The sequence below is a fragment of the Martes martes genome (genome assembly GCF_963455335.1).
Source record: "Martes martes genome assembly, chromosome: 11".
Taxonomy (NCBI): domain Eukaryota; kingdom Metazoa; phylum Chordata; class Mammalia; order Carnivora; family Mustelidae; genus Martes; species Martes martes.
This window is the reverse complement of record NC_137899.1, coordinates 105622618-105645439: the sequence shown is the minus strand read 5'-3', so window position 1 is coordinate 105645439 and position 22822 is coordinate 105622618. Positions and strand designations below refer to the sequence as shown.

Below are 22822 nucleotides of genomic sequence, written 5' to 3'. Positions count from 1 at the left end.
TAAATCTTCAGGCGCTAAAGAACCATTCCCCAGGCCCCTACTCTCTGCAGTGAAAACCAAGTGAGTCTGCGAAGAAGACAGAAGGAAAGAAATGATCCGCTGAGCGGAGAGGATCTTACTCGTCTGAAAAGCGAGCACTGGACAGAGGTCATCTCCGGCCTGGTCCCCACACCTGCCCTGAAGAGGACGCATGGCTCCGAGTTTTCCCTGAGGCCTTGGGATTTAGGGTCTGAGGATGCGGGAGGGGCAGGTCAAAGGAGGAGACCTGCGTGCTCTCTCAGCCAGCCCCTCCTCAAGAGCCTGATGTCTCCCAAGTATCCTGGTGACGCAGCCAGCTCAGCACGTGTCCCTGGGGGACACAGTGCAGGCTCCAGGCTCTGCAGAGGGCAGGGTACGCGGCAGCTGAGGCTGGACGCTTGCTCACCCCAGGACACACTGCCACTGCCCCAGGGATAGCACATGACTCGATGCCTCAGTATCTGGGCTTCTTAGTGAAGCAGGGCAACCAGGGGAAAAAATGATGGTAACCCATGGCCCTTAGAAGTGTTGACCTATGGGACTAATTGTAAAGCATGTTTCAAAGATCTACAATGGAAACACGTGGCTAAAAATACCAAGTATTCCTCATTTCAGTAACCGCAGGCGTCTACCAGTCAATACAGCGAGGAGAGCTCAAAAACGTAGCCACCTTCCCCAACGTCACCTTTCGGGGCTTCACGGAAAACGAAACCGTTTCAAGTCGGCCAGCTCCGGAGCGCTGAGCTGTGCACGCAGAGCCCTGGAGGAGGAGCAGTCAGCTCGGGACCCGGGGACCCGTCCCCACCCTGACTACCGACCGGGAGCGGCCCCCCGGGGTAGCGCTGAGCTGGGCCTGCCCGCCTGCCATGCCGAAGCAAGCTCCCTAGAGCACCAGATTCCTCCTCTTCTTTGGAATATAAAAACTGGAAGCAGAAGAACTTTCTGGATGATTTCACTTCTCATTAAATTAACAGCACACCTAAAGCACCATAAAGCGGTCTCTGATGAATCTCGTCAACGCCGCCTCCTTGCCTGCACCCTGGGGCAGCATGGCTTCCCTGGCCTGGGAGGTGCACCCCGGGTACTGGACAGAGGTACCTTCTCCTCCAGGTGACCAGCCTCATGTTGCTGTTCCCGCCGTCCAGTGCCCCATCCTGGAATGAGGTCAGCTGCTGCAACTCTGGGGCTCGGTCCCAGGTGGGGTGGGGGGCTGTGGGCAAAGAACCGTGCCTCGGCTCATGGCAGAGTCAGCTGCAAATCGCACCCCGTCCCCAAGCACCTGCAGGGGGCCCACTGCCGGGCCCTTCTTTCTGGCTCTGTGTGCCTCTGGCCTGCTCTCCTCTCCTCCAGCCACAGGGTCACAGGCACCGAGGCCCGAGGGTAGTGACTGCTGCCAGTGCTGAGACAGACCTCAGGCACGCGTCCGAAGAACTCACCTAAACTCTCCTCTAAACATTTAAGAACTTTATTAGGAACAGTCAAGAAAAACTCATTTCCTACCGGTTCGCAGGGGGCAAGCTAACACTCCGGCTTTCACCGTGCGTGACTCCTCATCCCCAGAGAGGAGACCACTTCCCTCCCCGAGAATAAGGAACTGTGCTTCTCTAAGTAGCAAAATGCACGATGAGACCCGGGTGGGCAGCTGCCCCCTCGGACACCCTGCCCCCCCAACATGGGGCCAGCCCCCTCCACCCTGACACGTGACGAACAGTGACAGGCTCCGACAGCCCACGGCTGGATCCCAGGAAGACGTCCATGTCACTCAGATCCCTGACCTCTTGTTCCCAATTAGGGAAAGTGCCTTCTCCTTCTCAGAAGCCCGTGCATGCGTGTGCGCGTGTGCGTGCCTACGTGCACACACTCAGATAAACTGCAACGTTATGAAGACACTATCAGGGTTCTGCAGCCCTGAAAATCCGTTTAGTCTTCTTCCCCCCCCCACCTCCAGGGGACACCTGCCTGGCTCAGTCGGTTAAACACCTGTCTTTAGCTCAGGTCGTGGTGATGCTGGGGTCCTGGGATCGAGCCCCGCATTCTGCCCTGGCGCTTCCCCAACTTGTGCTCTCTCTCTCGCAAATAAATGAAACCTTCGAAAATAAACAAGCTGCTTCCCCAGCACTTCAGTGATCCCTTCAAGCCAAGAATGCTAACAGCTGCTTTAAGCACAAGTGAAACGGCTGCAGCCCTGACCCGGACACCCGTGGGTGGGCCCCGCTGAGGCCAGCCGAGGGGCACGGAGAGCACAGAAGCTCCCCCTGCAGCCAGCGCCACCGGCCTGTTCTCCATGCCCAGCAGGACCATGTCCCCAGAGCAGTGAACAGTACTGACCGCAGAAAATGCACCCTGCAAGGCAGGCAGTCCCTTTGCCGCTCCCCCCCCGCCCCAGCTTAGCAACAGGCTCGGTCCGGTCCCCTCTGCTCCGGAGTCCAGTCCCTGTCCTTGCTCAAGTCCCAGGGCCCAGGCACATTCACCTGTAGTTCTGCAAGCTGACGCTGCTCGTGCTGACGTCAATGGCCCCCCGCCCCCCGCCTCGCGGCTGGCCCAGCTTCCCTCCTGCTACACGAATCTGCCCGTGAGAACCCACGCGAGCACGCTCTTTTTAAGAGCTCTCAGGCTGGGGGCGCCTGGGTGGCTCAGTCGTTAAGCGTCTGCTTTCGGCTCAGGTCATGATCTCAGTCCTGGGATCAAGCCCCACATCAGGCTCCCTGCTCGGCGGGAAGCCTGCTTCTCCCTCTCCCGCTCCCCCTGCTTGTGTTCCCTCTCTGTCTCAAAAAAAAAAAAAAAAGCACTCTCAGGCTGTCGCACGGAGCTCCTGAAAATCCGTTCTTCCTCTGGGTTCCTGACACAGTTTTCAGGATGGGTTTTTTCACAGTATAGCTTCAGAACATGTGTCCACCCCTCTATTTTCTTCACACCTTATGGCATGGGTCTGTGGTCCACCTACGCTGACCATACCTAGTGCTTTCCTTCCCCGGTGTCCTCAGCTGCAGAACGGCTGCACTACTGTCGCCGGGCAGTCAAGCCTCCTCCAGCACCTCCTGGTGGCTCAGAACCAGCCACACTTCAGAGCAGACCGAGACGTGCTCCTGACAAGCGGAGAGCAGTGCCCAGAGGGGCTGATCAGGAGCGCGCCCCCTTGGGGTCAGCATCCCCTTCCAAGAGCACACCTGCCCCTGCAGCTGGGTTCGTCCTGTCTCGCTCACTGCCCCTCAAGGGCGACGTGGAGGCCACCGGCCTCGTCCACCCCTCAAGGTTTGCCAGGGCACGACGGAGAGCTACGAGGAGCGCTCAAGTTCTCGTGCAGGCGACCCGAGTGCGAGGGGAGGGGGAGCGCTGTCCGAGCGCTACATGCCCAGAACCGGCAGCACCGGGACTTGCCCCAGTGCCTCGTCGCAGAGCCCGGTGCGGGTGCAACCCTGGCTGCAGGGCGAGGGGCTGTTGCAGCCTCCGCAACAAGCTGCCTGGGGCCTCCCCTACTCTGGTCCCAGCTCGGGGACGACCCGCACAGCCGCTGGGCCGCAGAGAGAGTGTGCACAGCACCGCTGCCCCGTTCTCCGGATTGGTGGTATCAGCGATGATCACAGCAGGGAACCGGCCACAGAGTCTCATTAAGTGATTCCAAATGTTCTGCTTTGGTGAAGAAACTACTTTTTTGATTTTACACCATGACATTTCACTTATTTATAAGGTAACAAATTTCTCTCCTTGGCACCATTTCAGGCATACCTAGCAAAAGGGGAAGTAAAGACAACGAAGCAAAAAAGCCACAGGTGATTCAACCAGCCTATGTCCCGACCCCAAGAGCTCCCTTGGCTTCCGGGTTTCAGGACAGAGCAGGTGGTCAGGGTCATTCCTGCGGGAAGCCGTGCAGGTCACCAGCCAGCAGCTGGGCGTGCATGCCGCTGCCCACAGTGGCTCCGGCCCCCCGTGAGCAAGGTGCAGCTGCCTCCCACTGGGTCTGCAGACCGAGGCACGGCCTTCTCACAGATCAGACTCCCGCCATCGCTGCTTCGGAGCGCCACTCGGCTCCCCCACTGTGCCCCGCTCCCCTGAAACTCAGAACACGCCCCTGTACTGCTCACACCACTGCTACGCCCTGGTTGTAACAGGTCTTTTCCGGCTCCGTAGAGAAGGAGTCGAACACAGGCCTTACACCAGACTTTCTAGAGAGGCTTCTGAGCACCATTTAAGGGAATACCGCGTTCATCTAGAAGAAACGGCCGCCCGGTCACGGTCCAGCGTCACACTGAGAGCACCTCTCCGGTTCCACGGTTCAGCGCAACGATTTTCTCTATCATAAAGGCCCAAAGGAACAGGGTACCTCCCTGCCCCAGATACCACCACTTGCTGTTACCCGAAGTGGACACAAGGTGGCACCAGAGCCCGCCGCACACACAAGCTCCACGCAGGGCTTGGGCAGGGCCAAGGAAGGTCCGGGTCACTGGCGCCATCAGTTCCGGGCCGATCTGCACTTACGCCATGGGCGAGCCTCGTCCAAACGTCATTCTCCAATGTGTAATCAGTGTCACTCTTCAGCTACCTAACATTGGCAGGGCCTCGTTATGTTAGGTTTTTTTTGTTTGTTTGTTTTTGTTTTTTTTAATTAAGAAACTTGACCTTTTGTGAATACGGTGTTTAAAAATTAATAAACTCCCCCTCAAAACCCTCCTATGGGACTAAGACTGGCAAGATGCGAGCTCTCTCTGTTCCCCAGGGAGGAAGAACAGGCCCCTCTCTAAGTGCTCTGTTCATCACGCCCCAGGGAGTTCTCCGGGGCGGATGGAAGCTCACCTTCCACCCCATTTTTAGGGTACCTGATGGAACCCAGAAAACGCATTCTCCTCCTCCTATCTTCCTCTCGCTTTCTAGCCTAGAACAAGGCATTAAATAATCCAACGTTGTTTTTGTTTGGCTTTAGGTTCCCTCAACCAAACTTTATTTATAACTAACTGATCTCCAATACTTTTCAGAACAGGGGGGTGGGGAGTGCCATTCAAGAGATCTATAGGCCCCAAATGCAAAATTCAAAATTCAAGTTTTAAGATGGTTAAGACCACGGTTAGTGCCCTGGCAACGGCTCCAAGCAGCAGTGTGATGAGAAGCTGCCCGTGGCCCAGGTATGGACCCTGAGAACCACGTTCCACGAAGATGCTCAGGAGAATTACCAAGACTCCGCGTGAGGAAGCAAAGCCATGACCACTGTGGAGAAAGCAGCCACGCCGTCACCCCCCAGCCCACGGGGAAACAGAGACACGGAGACATGAGACTGCCCACGAGCCCTCACAGGAAACACCAGGCCTCAGAACTCCCAGATTAGGCTCTGGTTTGTTAGTCTGGACCCACTGTGAGGGGACTCCAGATTCTCCACCACCACGAGGGAGACTCTGACCAGGACAATCACGTGCTAACGCACGTCCAGTGCCCCTGTCAGCTCTGCTCCCGCAAACCCGCCCCCGTCGCGGGGACCTGTGCGAAGGGGCTGCCAGTGAAGGCAGCGTGACAGCCCCGGGGGGTCACCACCCGTCTCTGCCGCAGCCCTGCGTTATCGACCACACGCAACACGGAAGCCCAAGTGCTAACTTCCTATTACGACACACAAAGAGATACTAATGCTCCCCGCCTCCCTAGGAGTCCAGAAATGAAGAACAGGGCGGGTTTTGGGAGCATTTTCATCCACACCTCACATGTAGTGACTGACTCTCAATGGTAGATAGATTTCAAACATGTTAAAAATTATTTGCATCAACTCTAGTCTGAAAATGTTTCCCCATTCACTCATGCAACAAGAGGCTGTAAAATAGCCTGAGAGGAAAGCACGCACAAGTCTGACGTTCACACTCCACGTCTTGCCCACGGGGGACCTGACGCGGTGCGGATGGCATCTGGGATGGGGATGCGGGAGGGTGGGACAGGAGAAGGCCATGACTCGGATGCAGACAGGACACGACGACCCGAGACACACAAAGCTCAAGGAAACCCAGGCCAGCTGGCTTCTCTGCGGGTGTACCTGGAAGACCGGAGAGGATGCAGAGGCCGGGCGTTTGCGTGGACAACGGTATTTACCACGGACCTGGGTGCACCTGCAGCCGGCTCAGCGGAGACTACTGAGCATTCAGAAACTGCCCGTCGTAAGACAGAGATCAAACTGTAGTCTGTGTTATCTCATGTTTGTAAAATCGAAACCAAGTTTCTTAGTTGTTAACATGTGAGAGCTATTTCTCCAAATTAGGGTCAAGGAGGGTAGATGCTTTAAAAGTTTCAAGTTATTACTACCGAGAGTGTACGACAGAGCAGAGGGCGTCAGGATAATGTGAGGACTCGGCAAGATTATTTCATATGTTGCATAACTGAGCATCTGAAAATTTCCAAATAATCTAAGGCAGAAGTTCTGATATTAGGTATCCCCAGTAAATAACGCATGCGTCTTTCTTCTCAAATGCGCTATTTTAACGTGAAGTAACCAAAAGGGAATTAATCGAGACCTGGTGGGTCCTGGGAACGGGCTCCGGGGGACACACCTGAATGGGACCCACTGACGTCAGCAGGCTCTTCAGCTGGACGTCAGTCGTGGACGAGGAGAGCCCTTCGACAGACACGACACAGGGCTGAGGCTTACACTCCACCACCCGGAGGTTCTGCTTGTTCGGCGTCAGGCGTCCCCGGCCCATCGCTCCGGCCACGCCTCGGCCTCTCCCGTGCATGAGGACCTGGCAACAGCAAAAGTACAGTTTGACTTTGGAGCTTTGGATTTTTTCCCCACAGCTACTAAGATTATACAAGTGGACAAACAACTCAGAATCCATTAAAATCAACCACGAGCTACGGGATCGGCTGTACGTTCACCCACCACCAGAGCAGACCTGAATGTCAAGGTGAAACTACCCCCCCAAGTCTGGGCGGAGGCTAAGGAAAACCACAGCAGCGCCGAGTGTGCATCTACCTCGGTACCAAGCACAGCAGGAGGAGGCACCTTCCACGTAACCACCGCTGGCGGAAGCAGTGGCAGGATCAGAGGGGTCGAGAAACTTGTTTGGGTCTGGTGCCAACAACTCCAGAGCCCAAATTTCTCCCGGCGTACTCCAGGCCACATCCGTGGGGACTGGTGCCACCATGCCACAACGTTATAGACCCGAGGCTCCTCGTGACTCTGGGTGGCCGGCACCCTGAGAACCTGAGCAGGTTCTGTAGCGGGGGTCACCTCCCGGCTGCTGTACCATCCCGCACATCACAGCGCTTTCGTACCGCCACCAAATCCCAAGCACAACGATGCCCGCACGCCCGCTGCCACCTCAGTGACGAGGTCCCTGGTCTAAGGCAGGGCCCCAACCTCAGGAGATTTTTAAGTTGCCCAAGGGTTCAAAACTACTCTTATGGGGTCTTTTCTAAAGAAGAGGAGACACGGACTCTTTCTGGTATTTTCTAATTAGAAAATGAGATAAGTACCACGTGCCGAGTGCTTTCTCTAAAACACTACTTGTCCTCTGCAGGGCAGCAGTGAAACTCAACAGCACCAGGGCTTCCAGACATCCTAACCCTAATTCTGCCCTTGAGTCCGGGTACAAAGGGACAAAAATGATCCCCTGTTCCATCCCAGAAAAGGGCAGAGAGGAAGGTTAAGTGGAAATCATAAAGGAACTTTTGCACGTGAACAGGGCACCGCACAAAGGGAAAGGCATACAAACTGACATTTCTTAACACTCCCCAGAAGGCAACAAAACTCCACCTGGGAAATGAGTTTTTGAAAAGTGCAAAAGGATATTTCAAGAGAAGTCACACTGGAAAACATGCATCAAAAGGTACATGTAAATCACATCAATAAGAAAAAGGATAAAAACTGTACGATCATTTTAACAGATGCAGAAAAAGCATCTGACAAAGTACAATATCCATTCATGATTAAAAACCAACAAAATAGGTCTAGAGGGAACATACCTCAACTTGATTAAGGTTATATATGAAAACCCACAGCCAACAAACACCACACTCAAGGGAGAAAAACTGAGAGCTTTCCCCCAAAGATCATGAACAAGAAAGGGATGTCCACTCTCACCACTTTTATTCAACACAGGACTAGAAGTCCTGGCCACAACAATCGGACAAGGTAAAGAAATAAAAGGCATCCAAACTGGTAAGGAAGAAGCGAAACCCTCACTACCTGCAGCTGACACGATACCATACACAGAAAACCCTAAAGACGCCACCAAAAATCCACTAGAACTGATCAATGAATTCAGCAAAGTCGCAGGATAAAAAAAAAAAATCAATGTACAGGAATCTGTTGCATTCCCATACATTAATAATGAAACAACATAAAGAGAAATTAAGAAAACAAACCCATTTACAGTTACACCAAAAATAAGACACCTGGGAATAAGCCTAGGACGGGAAAGACCCGTACTCTGAAAACCACACAACACAGGTCAAAGAAACTGAAGATGACACAGAGAGATGAAGAGACGTTCTACGTTCACGGCCTGAAGAACAAATTATGTTAAAATGTCTACAATACCCCAAAGCAGTCTACACATTTAGTGCAATCCCTGTCAAAATGCCAACAGCACCTTTCATAGAACTAGAACAATCCTAAACTTTGTCTGGAACCGCAAAAGACCCGAAATAGGCAAAGTGACCTTGGAAAGGGAAAGCAAAGCTGGAAGCATCACAATTCCAGACTTCGAATGATACCTCAGAGCTGGAGTGATCAAGACAGTACACCACTGGCACAAAAACAGACATGCAGATTAAGGGAACAGAACAGAAAACCCAAAAATAATCCCAGAACTGTATGGCTAATTAATCTTTGATAAAGGAGGCAAGAAGGGATGCCTGGGTGGCTCAGCTGGTTAAACCACTGCCTTCCGCTCGGGTCATGATCCCAGAGTCCTGGGATCGAGTCCCACATCAGGCTTCTTAGAAGCTCAGCGGGGAGCCTGCTTCTCTCTCTGCCTCTGCCTGCCTCTCTGCCTGCTTGTGCTCTCTGTCTCTGACAAATAAATAAATAAAATCTTTAAAAATTAAAAAAATAAAGGAGGCAAGAGTACGCAATGGGAAAAAGTCTCTTCAACACGTGGTCTTGGGAAAACGGAGCAGCCACGTGCAGAATGAAACGGGACCACTTCTGACACCACACACAGAGATAAACTCAAAATGGATTAAGGACCTAAATGTGTGACCTAAAATCATAAAAATCCTACAAGAGAGCACAGGCAGTAATTCTCTAACACTGGTCATAACCACAGTTTCCTACTGTCTCCTGAAGAAAGAGCAGCAAAAGCAAAGATCAGTCACTGGGACGGCAGCACGATAAAAAGCTCGGCAAGTTAAACACTGAAAACGGCAGCCTACGGAATGGGAGATGCCATCTGCAGATGACCTATCTGATGCCGGTCTAGTACCCAAAATCCATAAAGAACTGATACAACTCAATACCCTAAAACCAAATAATCCAATTAACAACGGGCAGAAGACAGACATTTCTCCAAAGGAGTTCTTTCCAGGTGGCCAATAGACACATGAAAAGGTGGCCCACGTCATGCCTCATCGGGGCTAATGAAAACAACAGCGGGCGAGCACCTCAGCTGTCCGAACGGCTAAAATCAACAACACAACAGCTGAACTGTGGAAGCAGCCCCAGTGTCCACTGGAAGACGGAGGAAGAAGATGTGGGGTGTGGGTGTGCACGCGTGTGCATACGTGTAACACACACACACACGTGCAGTATTACTCAGCCACAAAAAGGATGAAATCTTGCCATTTGCAATGATGTGGATGAAGCCAGAGAGTGTTATTCTAAGCAAAGTCAGTCAAAAAGAAAAAAATACCATATGATTTCATCCTCATATGGAATTTAAGAAAAAAAATGTACAAGGAAAAAAAGAGGCAAACCAAGAAACAGACTCTTAACTCTCGAGAACAAACCGGTGGTCACCCGGCAGGGGTGTGGGGGAGGCCGGTGGGCGGAGGGGTGAGATGGGCGAAGGGGATTAAGTGCACACTCAGCACAGTGAGCACCGGGTAATGTGTGGAATTCTGCGGAAATTAACTACAGTGGAATTGGAGGGGGAAAGTTGCAAGTAAAACTGGCTGGAAACCAGCAATAAGTAAGTATTCTTATATTCTAGCTACAATAAGTTACAATATTAATAATAATATCCTTTACCAAACGCTTCCCTTATACACCAGGGATCATGCTTTTTATCTGCATCTTCTTATGAAATCCTCCCAAGGGCCCAGGTGAGCTAGGAAACACTGCCGTCCTCACTTCACAGGAGAGCAAAGGTTTCAGATGCGCACAGCTGGCAGGGGCAGGAGGCCTCTAACGTCTCTCCTCGTGTACGGGGGACAGCCCCTGACTGAAGTCAGTTTAGACCGGAGCAACCTTCAAAGACTGAAGTTAAGACTTCATGTCTGTACCCCCGTCCTGTTGCAAAAAGGGAATAATTTTGTTCGCTCCTATATCAAGTGCTTATGATGTCGACAAAGTCATTTAAATACTCCCAAGACCCAGAATGGCCTTCACAGTGGTACTATTACTCCTGAGTATCAGTAGGAGTACGAGCAGAGAGGAAGAGCTGGGAGACTGCAGAGCTTTCCAGAAGAAACTCAAAGCAGGGGTTGCTGCCCTGCCTCTTCCCTTGCGTAACTCCATCAGACGAGGGGCATCTGACTTATGCACCAAGAGGAGACTTTACTTTCGGGCAGAGAGGCGGAGGCCTTGGGGAAGTCCCAGAGACAGCTCCCCTACCAGATGAGGGGAAGGGTGCCCTACCACAGGGACATAACGGGACAAAGCAGACACTCTTCTCCTAGGGGAGGTTTTAAATTCAGTGCGCAAAAGGAGAACAGGCACCTCCGCGGAAGGCATTCTGGATGCCCCGTCTCTTGTCCCACCGTCGGTCAGGACCCCTTTAATCCTCAGAGCGAAGGAAGGAGAAAGGAACCAGGGCAGGGTCACTTCCTTCAGGCAGGGTCCTTCACCCCCAAAGGCCTCGCCTTCCCGCCTGTGAACCGGGGAAAGAGCATGGAAGTGGCGGAGCAAACGTCCCTCTGCCTCTTGCTCTGCGGAGCCCGGAGAGCCAGCGAGCAGGGGAGGAGGTGCGCCGGCCCGGGGTCTGTGCGCACAGGGTTGTCCCCAGCGCACGGGTCAGAGCGGGAGAAAAGAGCCACACGCCCCGGTTGCGTGGCCTTTCCCTGACGTGTCCCGTTACAGAGTCAGGAGAGGGAAGTCCTTTTGTGAACACACAGCCTCCGAAGCCAGAACAAAGGAGACTACCGTCCATCTGCAAGTCTGCTCGAGCCCTCCTACTGCGCGCGCGGCCCTGCTATCCGACAACTGTCCACACGCTGACCGCTACCGCCAGGAGCAGGAGGACGGCCCCGCGTCGGCAGCACTCGGCCCAGCTAACAGGCAGTACCTTCTTGGCCGGATGAACTCCCGGGATGCTCTTGATGCCCGGAGGGCCGGCCGAGTGCACGTGGGACCCCACTGGCGGGTGCTGGGGCTGCTGAAGGGCCCCCTTGGTCAGCGTCACCTTGCGGGCGGGCTGCTGTCTCACTTCTGGGGGCTGTGGGAGCCGCTGGGGCTGGCCCTCAGGGTGAAAAAAGCCGTCGCTCTCTCCTCCCTGCTGAAACAAGGCAGCGTGCTGGTCAGTACCCGTGCGGCCGGGCGGGCGGCCTTCCCCAGCCTCGGGGCCCGCCGTGGTGAGCCCTCACCTGAGAGCAGACCGTTTCAAACAAGTGAAAAACCACCTATCCTTTCACTAGAGCCACTAAGGACATTTCTCATCTGATGTGCGTGGGTTTTCATCGTATTGGTGAAATTTAAACCACGGAGATCTTTAATTACTGTATCTACTCAAGAGGTCTGCAGATTAAAGTACGGGCTGTTTAGCCCAGTGAAATACTGCTGAACTTAGAAATACTTCATACTCAACCTGCGCCTGCCGCTTTCGAGAGCGTTCTTGCTAAAATCTGACAGTTCGTGGGGCAGTGGTTTCAAACTTTTAACCCGCCTTGCAATGCAAATGGGACTGTCCTCAGAATGCAGCTGACTGGCTGTGGCCAGAGGGGGCCCTGGGGACACGGCGGGGAGCCTGGCCCTCCCCCCTGCACCCTGCCCCCCACTGAGACGCAAGTGCCTCCGTCCCCACGTCTGTGATTTCGGAGGTGGGACTCGCGGGCCCTATTACAAGCTTCACAAGGATCAGAACCTTTTGTTTCACTGACAACCCCTTGTTTCCTGATCTTAAAAATGGTTGTATTTCCTAAGAAGAAAAGCACAGGCCCCAAATGGGATCACTCAGAGCTCCCAAACCGGGGCTTGCGGAAGAGCCAACCTCCCCAGAAGCAGGAGGTTTTCCATCAGCAGCAGGCCACGGGCCCTGTCTCATTTCTGCAGGTCCCCCACGTTCCCCCTAACAGAGAGCCACCTGCCTGAAACCATCCTTTTCTTCCGCCAATAGCGTTCATGCCCGTCCTCGTTCTACAATGGTCTCCCGTTCTGCGCCTCCTGGGGGCCTCCAAGGCTCGGTGGCTGGGACGCCACCGATTCACAAACCTTCAATGTGGTCTCGCTCGGATTTTTGCCCGAGCACACTCAAGCTGCACTATTTACGTTCACGACACCGCCAGGCAGCACACAACACCTCTCTGGACGGCGTCTGTGGGCTGCTTTCCGTGTAAGGGAGAGCAGCCGGGGGCCAAGAAAGAAAGTGCAGACAGAGGAGCACGCGCTCTAGCCCTGCTAAACCACGTGGCCTGAGCAGAGCCGGAGGCCGGGTGTGCCAGAGGCCGGGTGTGCCGAGAGGCCCCATTCCTCACCCGCGCTGCGAGCCCAGCCCCTGCCTGCTCAGGCTCCAGTGTTTCCACAAGGGGCTGCGGGAATGAGCGCAGCAGTGGCCCCCGTACTCGGTGCCTCTCTCCCCTCTACACTGACCTGTTAGAGACAGTTTAGTGGAATAAAGTGAAGGGACAGGGCTGCAGCAAGACAGGTGTAGGTAAGATTTGTGTAAAAAAACTGCCCGAAGTAACTGGGACCCGAGAGAAACGGGATTAAAACTGTGACCTGTGGCAGGGCTTCTGGCCGTGGCGGCATGAAAAGGAGGGCAAATATCTCCGACCAACCCCCCCAAACGGTAAGTACCTACGTGACAAAGCCACCCAGAACAAGCATTTCCAGTCTCTGGGAGTCAAAGTGAAAGGAGTCGTGGACTCGCACCTACTCCTGAGACCTGGCCAGCAGGGCAGCCACAGGGGGTGGTGGGGTGGGGACTGCCCACCAAGCTGTCAGCTGGGGGCCTTTCTGGAACAAGAACAGACACACTGGGAAATCCTGGAGATCAAAGAACTCCTGAAGGCCTAGATGAGTGCTCTCCGAGGGTGCCAGGGAACCAGGGGGGCTCACGCAGGTAGGGGGCAGGTAGCAGCGGCAGTGGGCTCTGCGAGCCAGCACCCCCCACTCACACACCACTGGACAATGTCTTCCTGAACGACTGGCCAACCAACAAGCTATGTAGCAACAGGGTCGACCCCTGGGAAGCCAGACTAAGAAATGAAGGCTAAAAAACTCACCAGAAAATATTCTGAACTGAATAAAAATACAACATCAAAACTGAGGGGATGCAAGTTAAGAGTTATGTCAGAAAAGAAAAGAAATCTGGAATTGGTAACCTGAGCTTTTATCTCAAGAGGCCGGGGGAGAAAAGGAAATCAGACTCCAAGTGCGAGGAAGGCAATGGTAGGATCACAGCAAACAGCGATGACACAGGAGACAGAACAACAACAGACAAAAAAAAAAAATCAATGAAGCCAAAAGCTGCATTTCTGAGATCAAAAAAACCAATGACCTCTAACTAAACTGATCAAGAAAAAGGAAGAGAGGGCACAAATGACCAAAATCAGAAACAAGAGAGCAGGCATCACAACAGGCCCCACCGAAATGAAAAACGATGTCACGAACAACTTTATACCAACAAGTCAAGCCACTGAGGGGAAACGGACAGACTCCGAGAGAAATGTAAAACATCAAATCAATTCAAGAGTAAAGGGAAAATCTGAAAATATGAGAAGATACTGAATTGGTAATGGAAAACCTCCTGCAAACAAAAACCACTGTGTCAGGAAGAAGACCGCCAATCTTAGAAGCCTCTTTCAGAGAAGAAAGGAGGAGGAACCTTCCCAGTCCCCCGTGAGGGAGGCCTGCATGACCCACACACATGCGCCGAAGAGGCCACCAAAGCACCCCCACAAACGTATGTGAAGAAAGACCCCCCAAAATAGCAGCAGCGTGACTCACCCGCACAGAAAAGGGACTGCACCCCACGCCCAAGCAGCAGACCCCAGGAACGCAAGGCTGGCTGGACACCGAAAACCTGAAGGACTTGAGGGGGCTAAGTAAGTTGCCTGGCGAGGGGAACTCTGCGGATTCCCGGAGCATCCACTATCCCGCGAGCACCTACAGAAACCGGAGTCTAGACCCCATCATCCTGTGTTGCTGACCAAACCAAAATTTCTTGTACGTATCCAAGATACTAAGGTTGTCTATTGAATGGATCAATAAATAGCAAATCATACTTTTAAAAACAGAAGTTCTCAATGTTCTAGAAAAAAGACGGTAGTATCAGGACCTCGAGGTTATAGCCAATGCCCGTCAGCACACAGGTGTTCCCTCAACGTCACTGTGACATGGAACGGGCCACCTTCCAAGGCAGCAGCACTGTCTGATGCGTCAAACAGCTATGCCATGTGGCAGAACAGATAATCCGCTGGTACGTTCGGCCTAAAAGAGATGATGTCCATGTATATATGATGGACAAAGAGAACGAATATTGTCATCGTTTATTTCTTTAGTAAGCCAAAACTAAACATGTGATCTACACAGTGAACTTTAACTTAAAAAGAAGAGCTTGCACCAAGAGAAGATACTGTAACTTGCCTTCCTTGAGGCAGACAATGTCAATGTGTACACCTATTTGGATGATAAAGTCAACACGGGTGACCTGATGGTTTCTAAACTGGGAACAGAACTGAGAGTGTAACATTCAGTCAAGAAACACTCCCAGTAATAAAAATCCTCTTCGTTGTTATATCGGGCAAGAGACCGGTGGTAATTTTTCTCTGTGAAGAGGAGACGTTAATGTCAGATAAAAACCCTGAAAAACAAAGTTATGAACTTTCATTTTCCTTTCAAGAAAGTTTATTTTTTAAAGTAGGCTTGATTCCCGAAGTTTAGGAAAAACAGGTACCACAAAAGCTTCTTCTTTCCTCATTTGTCAAGAGAAAAACTTAACTTTCGTTATGCAGAGTGGAGTATGAAAGCTTGTGACACCAAGAAAGCGCCCTAGTCATGGTGTAAAGGTTTTCTAAGAAATCACCTGGAAAGACCCGATGATGACACTGTTTCTTTGGATGTGCACCTCATCTCCTACCGCTCTGGCCCCCAGGGCACAATCCCCGGGGCCACGGGGTCTCTGTGGTCCCCCTCGCCCCTGGCCTGTTCTCTCCTCCCCCGGCCACGAAGCACTCGGTGCTTCTGCAGAGCAGCGATCGCTACTGCTATTTGGTTCCCGTTCGCTGGCCGGAAGGGGAGCCCCAAGGGAGGCCCTGGTCCCCACAGCATCGTCAGAAGAGAGAACAGAGCAGGTGGGTGACACTTGTTGAGGCAACAACGCACACGGAAAGGGGGACGTTTAAGGCAGGGATTACGACTGCCTAGCTTTCAGGAAAAACCGTTCCCATCAGTGGTTTACTGGGAAGAGGGAGGCGGCGCTAGGGAAGCCTTGGAGTGGCTCACAGTCGAGGCCATCCTGTACACCTTTTATGGCTGTAAATGACGTCATAAACTCTGTAACAGAAATTTCCCAGGCATTCCTAGGACCCCGAGCACGGAGAGTTTTGGTGTAATTAACACATCCACTGTCAGGAGGGTGGGCGGAGCTAATGTTTCTGGACCGTCCGCAACGTGGCAAGCAGTGTACTGGGTTCTGAACAGACATCCTTTTCCTTCGAGGTAAATACTATTATCTTCGTTGTACAAATGAAAAACCTGATCCCCTTGGTCACGCGGTACCAGTGGGGACTTCCTGTCGTCTGCAGTTGGACGCTGCTTCCTAGGGGAGGACTGGAACTGAACAGAATCATTTTTAGCAAAAGTTGAAACAAAAAAGACTAGCCTTCCTGCAAGGGCATGAAGGGTCCCTATAATGACACGTGTGTGTGTGTGTGTGTGTGTGTGTGTGTGTGTGTGTTTCTAAACCACACAGCTGAGCGCTCAGGGCTTACATAGAAGTTATTCCGTTTTGTAAGAAAAATGGAAAAGTTTCCTTGTTTCAATGGTGAGAACTATTAGTCTCTTTCAAACCAGCACAATGACAAGCTAATTCTTACGTTCCAGAGTTATTCCAGTCAACATGTGGGAAGTCACCAATGCGTTCATGACTGGGTTCCGGGCAGGCACATACTGCGAACACCCACGCGCACACGCAGACCCAGACAGCAGGCAAGGAGAACGCGCCCATGCACTTGGAACCTTCGGCAACTCCTACAAACAGTCACGGCGCCGACACAGATCCTGAAATCGTTAGGACTTTGCTATGCACATTTGAAAATACCGCGGACCTCAAATTAGGAACTTCAGAAACCTGCCAATGGTAACGTAAGGAATAACCGGTCGCTTGTGGATGGCAAATGATGTCCTCTCCCAAAAAAGAGCGCTGTGAGAGCCCGTCTCTGTAGGTGAGCCGGCTCCCTTGCCCTTTCCCTGCACAGCAGCGTGTGTAGCAATTTTGAGAGTCTGCCATTTCCTCTAAACACAGATGAGGTGAAAAAGTTCAGCCTATCTTACACCAAGCCAGAAAGATTCCGCTGGTTGTTTTCACAAACGATTCTCTTAGTGAAATACCGTAAAACTGTCTCTTCCGAGCAGTTTCTCTTTTTTAGATACAAGAGGTACTACCTGAATTAAGTTAGCCTAGGGGAACACTTTGTATCACCTTAATCATTACCAAAAAATGAGGTTTGTAGCCACCAACATTAGCAGGACAAATTTATTTATAACAAATGGTTTAAATGCACAGATAAAAATGCCCGTTGATACTGTCAGGGCTTCTCGCAATTTGACAGATCAAATCTTATTTTCATTCTTAAACCCCATGAAGTGGTATCACTGACTTGCATTCGCTAGTGAGCAAATTGATTAATCCCTCGCTATAGAAATCTCAACTCTTGATTACACCTATCAGACCTTAAGCAGCATTATTCTAGAGTGACAACACTTGACAAATTCCCCAACCATTTTTCTCAGCTTTTGTGGCCCTGCTAGCTTGTATTAACCCTGATGAAAAATTAATTTCCCTTATCTTCTTCTAAACCCCAAAATCCAAATCCGCCAAACTGGCAACTCTTTCTGTAAAGGTATTATGAAAACCTCTAAAAGATTAATTGCATGTCTTCAGGTGACATTAAATTAATTTCTGTACTCATGACAGACATTTGATACTCCGCACTGAGAGGACAGATAACATTGTCAGGACACACACAAGGACAGTGGTTAGGGTCCCAGGGCAGCCTCTTATGAATTCCCCTTCCGATAAGGCCCACTTCACTGTCACGGCAACGCTGCTGATCCCGCAGCCCACAGGCCGCACAGAACGGGTTTCTATTAACTGCAACAATGCTGGGCCTCGCCCTGTAATCTTCGGAAAGCTCACTCCGAACCTGGACAATAAATGATATGCGTGCTACGTGAAGTTTCCAAATATAAATACATTTAAGGCTCTATTTTGTCTTTGAAGACTATTCTTTAAAGAAGAACAAGTAAAATAAACAGGCTAGGGTTTTTTCCAGGTTCCTAGATCAATTTCCTAAGGAATCTGTTAGAACAGGACAGGAGGGGGACCACTCTACATTTGCTGATTCTCTGCAGTCAGTCACCCTCACATGTGGCGAGCGTGCAGAACACGTCCCCGACGTAAGTCTACGGTGCTTCCCCTAAAATGTCAATACTGGGCCCACATGGGCTGAAGTGCAGCAAAACCCCTGACGTCAAGGAGACCAGGGCACACGGCGCCTGCTCACGCCCGGGCGCGCTGACCGGCACGGACGCTGGACGGGACAGCACGGCTCGCGTGGCCCAGCTCCCCACCCGCCCGCTCTCGCTCCCCATTCTACCTTCCTGAGAAGAGTCAGGTGTGGGGAAATCTTTGGAAGACAAAATTCACTGGACTTTGGGGGCATAAAACGAGCCTCTAGGGGGCGGAGGAAGGACCTCCTGCCCCCGACTCTTCTGTCTCCCTCACCCGAATGGGCTCCGCAGGACACGGAAGCTGAGGCTGACACACGGTGGGGCGGCGGCGCGCCGGGGCCCTCCAGGCAGCAGGGCTCCTGTGGCCTCGGGCTCTTCCGGCTGAGCCCCCAATTCGGGTGGGGCTCCAGGCCAGGGAGAGAAGTTTCCGGCGTGCCCTTGCCGAGCGGCTTGGAAGAAGCTGCTTCCCTGCGGAGGTGCCATGACTCCTATCCCTGGCAGTTACTGGGAGTCAGGAGAGGGAAGTTACCCAAGACCCTGGAGAAGGGTTTCCTCCTCTGCTGGGGAGAATGAGTTACCACATCCCGATTCCTAATTATACATCAATTATTTCTGATTTAAGCACTTATGTTACTCCCCAGTATCATACCCCTAAAAGACCCAAAAATTAACGTAGACAGATTGAGTCATTACAACTGGTTTCTGTCCTCTAATGAACAATTGCTGATTTTGCCCAAATTTAGAAGCCACGTGTTTAAGAACACTCAAAAAGTGCTTTCTCTGAAAGCTATTAATTCTGTCCACTAAAGCATTTCAAAGCTCTTAAAAGCTTTATATACAATAACTTTGGCTCCAAAAGGAAGTTTCTGGTCAAACACGTAACTAATCAGGATTCAGGCCCAGGTCTCTTCCCCTCTTCTGCTAGTTGCCTTCCGGCCCTCTTACTGCTTATGAGCACCTGGCACGGGGAAAGGACCCCGCAACCAATGAGGCCCACCTCCACCCCATCATCAGCCGCGCCCCTACCGGAGAGGGAAGGAGCCCGGGTCTGGCAAGGGTCTGGGCTCACCCTCGCCCCCGGCCCTCCTGGTTCCCCTACCTGGGTTAAAGCAGCTTACACTCGTCTGCCTGACCATCTGGTCTTCCCAGAAACCCCCATCCCCACTCCATAGCAGCTCTGTCCCCCCATACCTCACTTCCAACTCAGTCCCACCCAACTCACTTCTTCCTGACCCTCGAGTGCGGGCTCAGCTCCCAGGGACGGCCTGACCCTGCATGAGCTTCTGCCAGAAATCAAGCGAGTCAGTGCCCTCTGCGCTGGTAAGGCAGCTCAGCCCAGGTCACAGGGTCACCCCCACAGCATGGGACGCGCTCCGCCTTGGCCCAGGGCTCTGCACGAGATGTCCTCACACCTACCCACCACTTAACACAACCCAAAAAGCACCAAACCGTATGTATGATATAATCCCATTCTGTACACCGAATAGAGGAGGAGTCTGCGAGGGAACCACAAAATGTTAGCGTGAAAAGACGACCAGGGGAATTAATAACAAGAATTAACGCTATTTACCCCCATCTGCTAACTGGTGCTACCCAAATGCCTACGACAGCTATTACTTTAACAACCAGAAGCACTCATGGAAAGCATACTGTTGTAATTCCTTCTTTGGTATTTCACCAAAGAAATCACACACAACGTCCAGATTTTTAAAGGGAAAAGATACTTTCTCAATTATTTCGACAAATGATTTTTTAGACACTGGTAATGTTCTTGAAACTGTCCTCAACCCTGGACACAAAAAGTGAATAGAAGTGTGAGCCCAGCCTCCGTCAGAAGCAGGGAGCAGGGGACAGCTCCGAGAGCCCGCAGCCGCGCGCGGCAAGCGGCGAGCGCAAGGCAGGTAGCCAGCGGGCCGGAGGCAGGAGGCAGGACACGGTCCACAGCCGGCGGGCGGGAGGCAGCGAAGGTGACCAATCCCAATCCTGCCTTCTATGCGCCAGAGCTTTAACTCCTCCTCAAACCAGGGGTCCCCAGAGGGTGACAGATGGCTCCAGGGTGAACACGTCTCTATCTAAAGCCAACGCTCAGTTGTGCCTATGACTTTCTGTGTATTAACACTAAAAGCAGAGCCTCAGGGAAAAAACCCAGCAAGTACGATCTTATTTAGAAATATACTTCTAAAAAACAAGGTTCAAACACTAGTCCCTTATCTCTCTGCTGAAACTTTCCAAAGGCTCTCCCGGATCTGATGATCAAGATTCAAGCTCGAGGCCATAAAACAGCCCATAAAAGCCCCTGTCTCTAGACTCACTTGCTTTCTGCACTCTGGTCAAACTGGCCTTCCTGCAGTGAGAACACTGGCCAGGACCTCCCTGCCACAGGACCTTCGTCAGTGCCCTCCCCCAGCCGCCTGGAAGGCTCTTCCCTTTCCCCTGACCTCCTGGCTTCACCCAGGCAGCTCCTCCCCTTCACTCAAAGTCCCTTCGTTGGGTCTCCCTACCTGCGCATCACAGCACCCATCAGGGGCTGCTTTGCCTGCAGTCAGGACGCCGCCTCCGCCCACGTGGAGGCTGCGGGAGCAGCTCCTACGCTCCTGATGCACCCAGCACGTCTGCCTGACACGCTCTATCAGCAGCTGTCCTGACCACGAGCGCCCGCACCAAGGTAGGAGCTCCCGGTCATGAGTGACGGAGGAAGTGGCAGTGCCTCCTAGCCACAGCTGCCAAAAAGCCCTGCGGACACGCACAGCAAACAGAACAAAATGCAGAACTCCAACCCCAGGCCACTGCACCTGCCAACTCCGCCGGGCCCCTGCCGTGGCTTGGCTGCCTCCTTGTCCACCAATACCCTCATTTTTAATGTTTAAATAGTGATGTTACCTTCTCTCTGAATTTCCACACAAGAACAATCCAAAAAGTGAACTCAGTACAGCAAAAAGTCTGTTTTAGTCATGTCAGTGACCTGTTTCAAGAAACGTAGCGGACAACGGCATCTCTTTTTGATTCACCTGCTTCTGGAACTCACGGTGACGGGTTGGGCGTGCGCGGACAGGGCCCAGAGCGATGCCGCTCAGCCAGCGCGCCTGGCGCCCAGCTCTCCACCCCGCAGAGGCAGGCTTGACCCCAGAGCTGAGCGGACAAAGTCCAGCGTGAGCCCCATCATCTTCCTGCACCAGATTTGAGGCTGTGTTCGAAGAGCGATGGAGACACACCAACGAACGCAGAGCCAGCCCGAAGGGGCTCCCCCTGGCCCATCTGGGACAATCAAGACTCAAAACCGACAATAGGAACCGTTCACTGGATAAAGTGAGAATCCACAAGCGCAGCCTGCTGGGAAGGCATGAGCCCGTAAGTCAGCGAGCAAAGAGGAAGCTATCACAGTAAGCACACAGAGTGAGTGCTGACATCGTAAAAACATCGGGGCTTACTAAAAACAGTGAAAATCTGACAAGAAATGATACATTTCCGTAGTCTCCAAGTACCTTCCCATAAATCACATATCGATCACGGGAGAGTGGGACTGCAACTCTATGGACAGAGACTTGCAAACACCACCTCGCTCAAGTGATCCAAGTTACCAACACTGGACAAACGTGTCAGGAGCCTCCCGACAGGACCCACCGGGGACACGACGTCCTTCTACGGGGCTCCTGCCCAAAGCACATCACCTGAAACAGCACGAGAAAAAGTAAGACAAACCCAAATTCAAGGACATCTGACAAGATCATCAGCCTCCCCTCTTTAAAAAAGTCGAGGACAAAACACACAAAGGCCAAGCTGCTGTCCCGAAGTCGTGGGGACCATAAACATAGCACATGCCCTTGAGCTGGGCTGGGAGAGCCGCGCCGGGCTGGGACTGTGGCTCTGCACTGGGAGAGCTATGCCGGGGACGAGCCGCGCTGTGTCGATGCTGCGTCTCGCGAGTTCTAAGGACGTGTCCCTGTGGATGTGCAAGAGGAGAGCTCGCTGCGGAGGACAGACGCGGCGAGGCTGCAACGGACTCCCCGGCAGTGTCAGAGCTGCGTTGAGTGTGGGGCGGGGCAGAGAGAGACGGCGGCAACACGGCGGAGCAAAACATAAAGTGGGGGGGCAGGAGGTCCTTATCCTGTTTTTGCAACTTCTCTTCAACCGAAATTACATCAAAATAAAATGTCCTCCAGCAAACAGAGAACAATCAGGTATGCACGTGTTCCCTCTTCTACCACATCCTAAAGAAAGTCTGAGAATAACCTGGGAGCGGGGGAGGGAAGGCAGGAACGTACGAATGCAGTCCGACCCCCCAGAGCAAGCGCACACGCACAGATACGCTGGGACCTTCTGCAAGCAGCACTTGACAGCCTTTTAAAAATAAAATACAAGAGTATCGCAATTGGACAGCTGGCTTTCCTGCTGAGGCGTTCTGGCTTCTCCCATTTCTCTGTGTGGCCGGCAGAACAAAGGACTGTTTACTTAATTTGCTGCCAAATTCTTAAAATTTTTATTACCTCAATTAGAATAAAGCCGCTGAATTCAGAGTTTGCTTTCGTCTTCTTCAAGAGCTCCAGAAACTGCCACTCTGACTAAGCCACTGCTCCTCCCTGGGGCGGCCTCCGAGAGCGGCTCCTCGGACCCGCCCCTGCCTGGGACCCTCCCAGCCGGCCTGGGGGAGCACGCCGCAGTTTCCAGAGGACCCACCGGGGCCCACAGGGGCCACGAATGAAGGGTCCCTGAAGCCACGACCCAACGCGCCCTAGCCCAGACCCAGAGCTGCAGGCCTGGCGCTAGTCCTTCATGAAGGAGGCACCC

The 22822-nt window shown here is 52.5% G+C and overlaps 1 protein-coding gene across 5 annotated transcripts in view; it reads right to left on the bottom strand.

Moving 5' to 3' along the window:
• The window catches only part of RBM33 (RNA binding motif protein 33), a 132223-nt gene that overhangs the window by 3593 nt on the left and 105808 nt on the right, over nucleotides 1–22822 (bottom strand). For 3 of the 5 annotated variants that reach the window (XM_080818218.1, XM_080818219.1, XM_080818221.1), the window contains exons 15-16: nucleotides 11433–11639; nucleotides 6537–6725 (exon numbers count right to left, since the gene is read on the bottom strand). In XM_080818218.1, the coding sequence (XP_080674344.1) occupies nucleotides 6537–6725; nucleotides 11433–11639 (396 nt within the window). Of the gene's footprint in view, nucleotides 1–6536; nucleotides 6726–11432; nucleotides 11643–22822 lie in introns of all 5 variants that reach the window. The other 2 variants (XM_080818217.1, XM_080818220.1) reach the window with 2 other exon arrangements.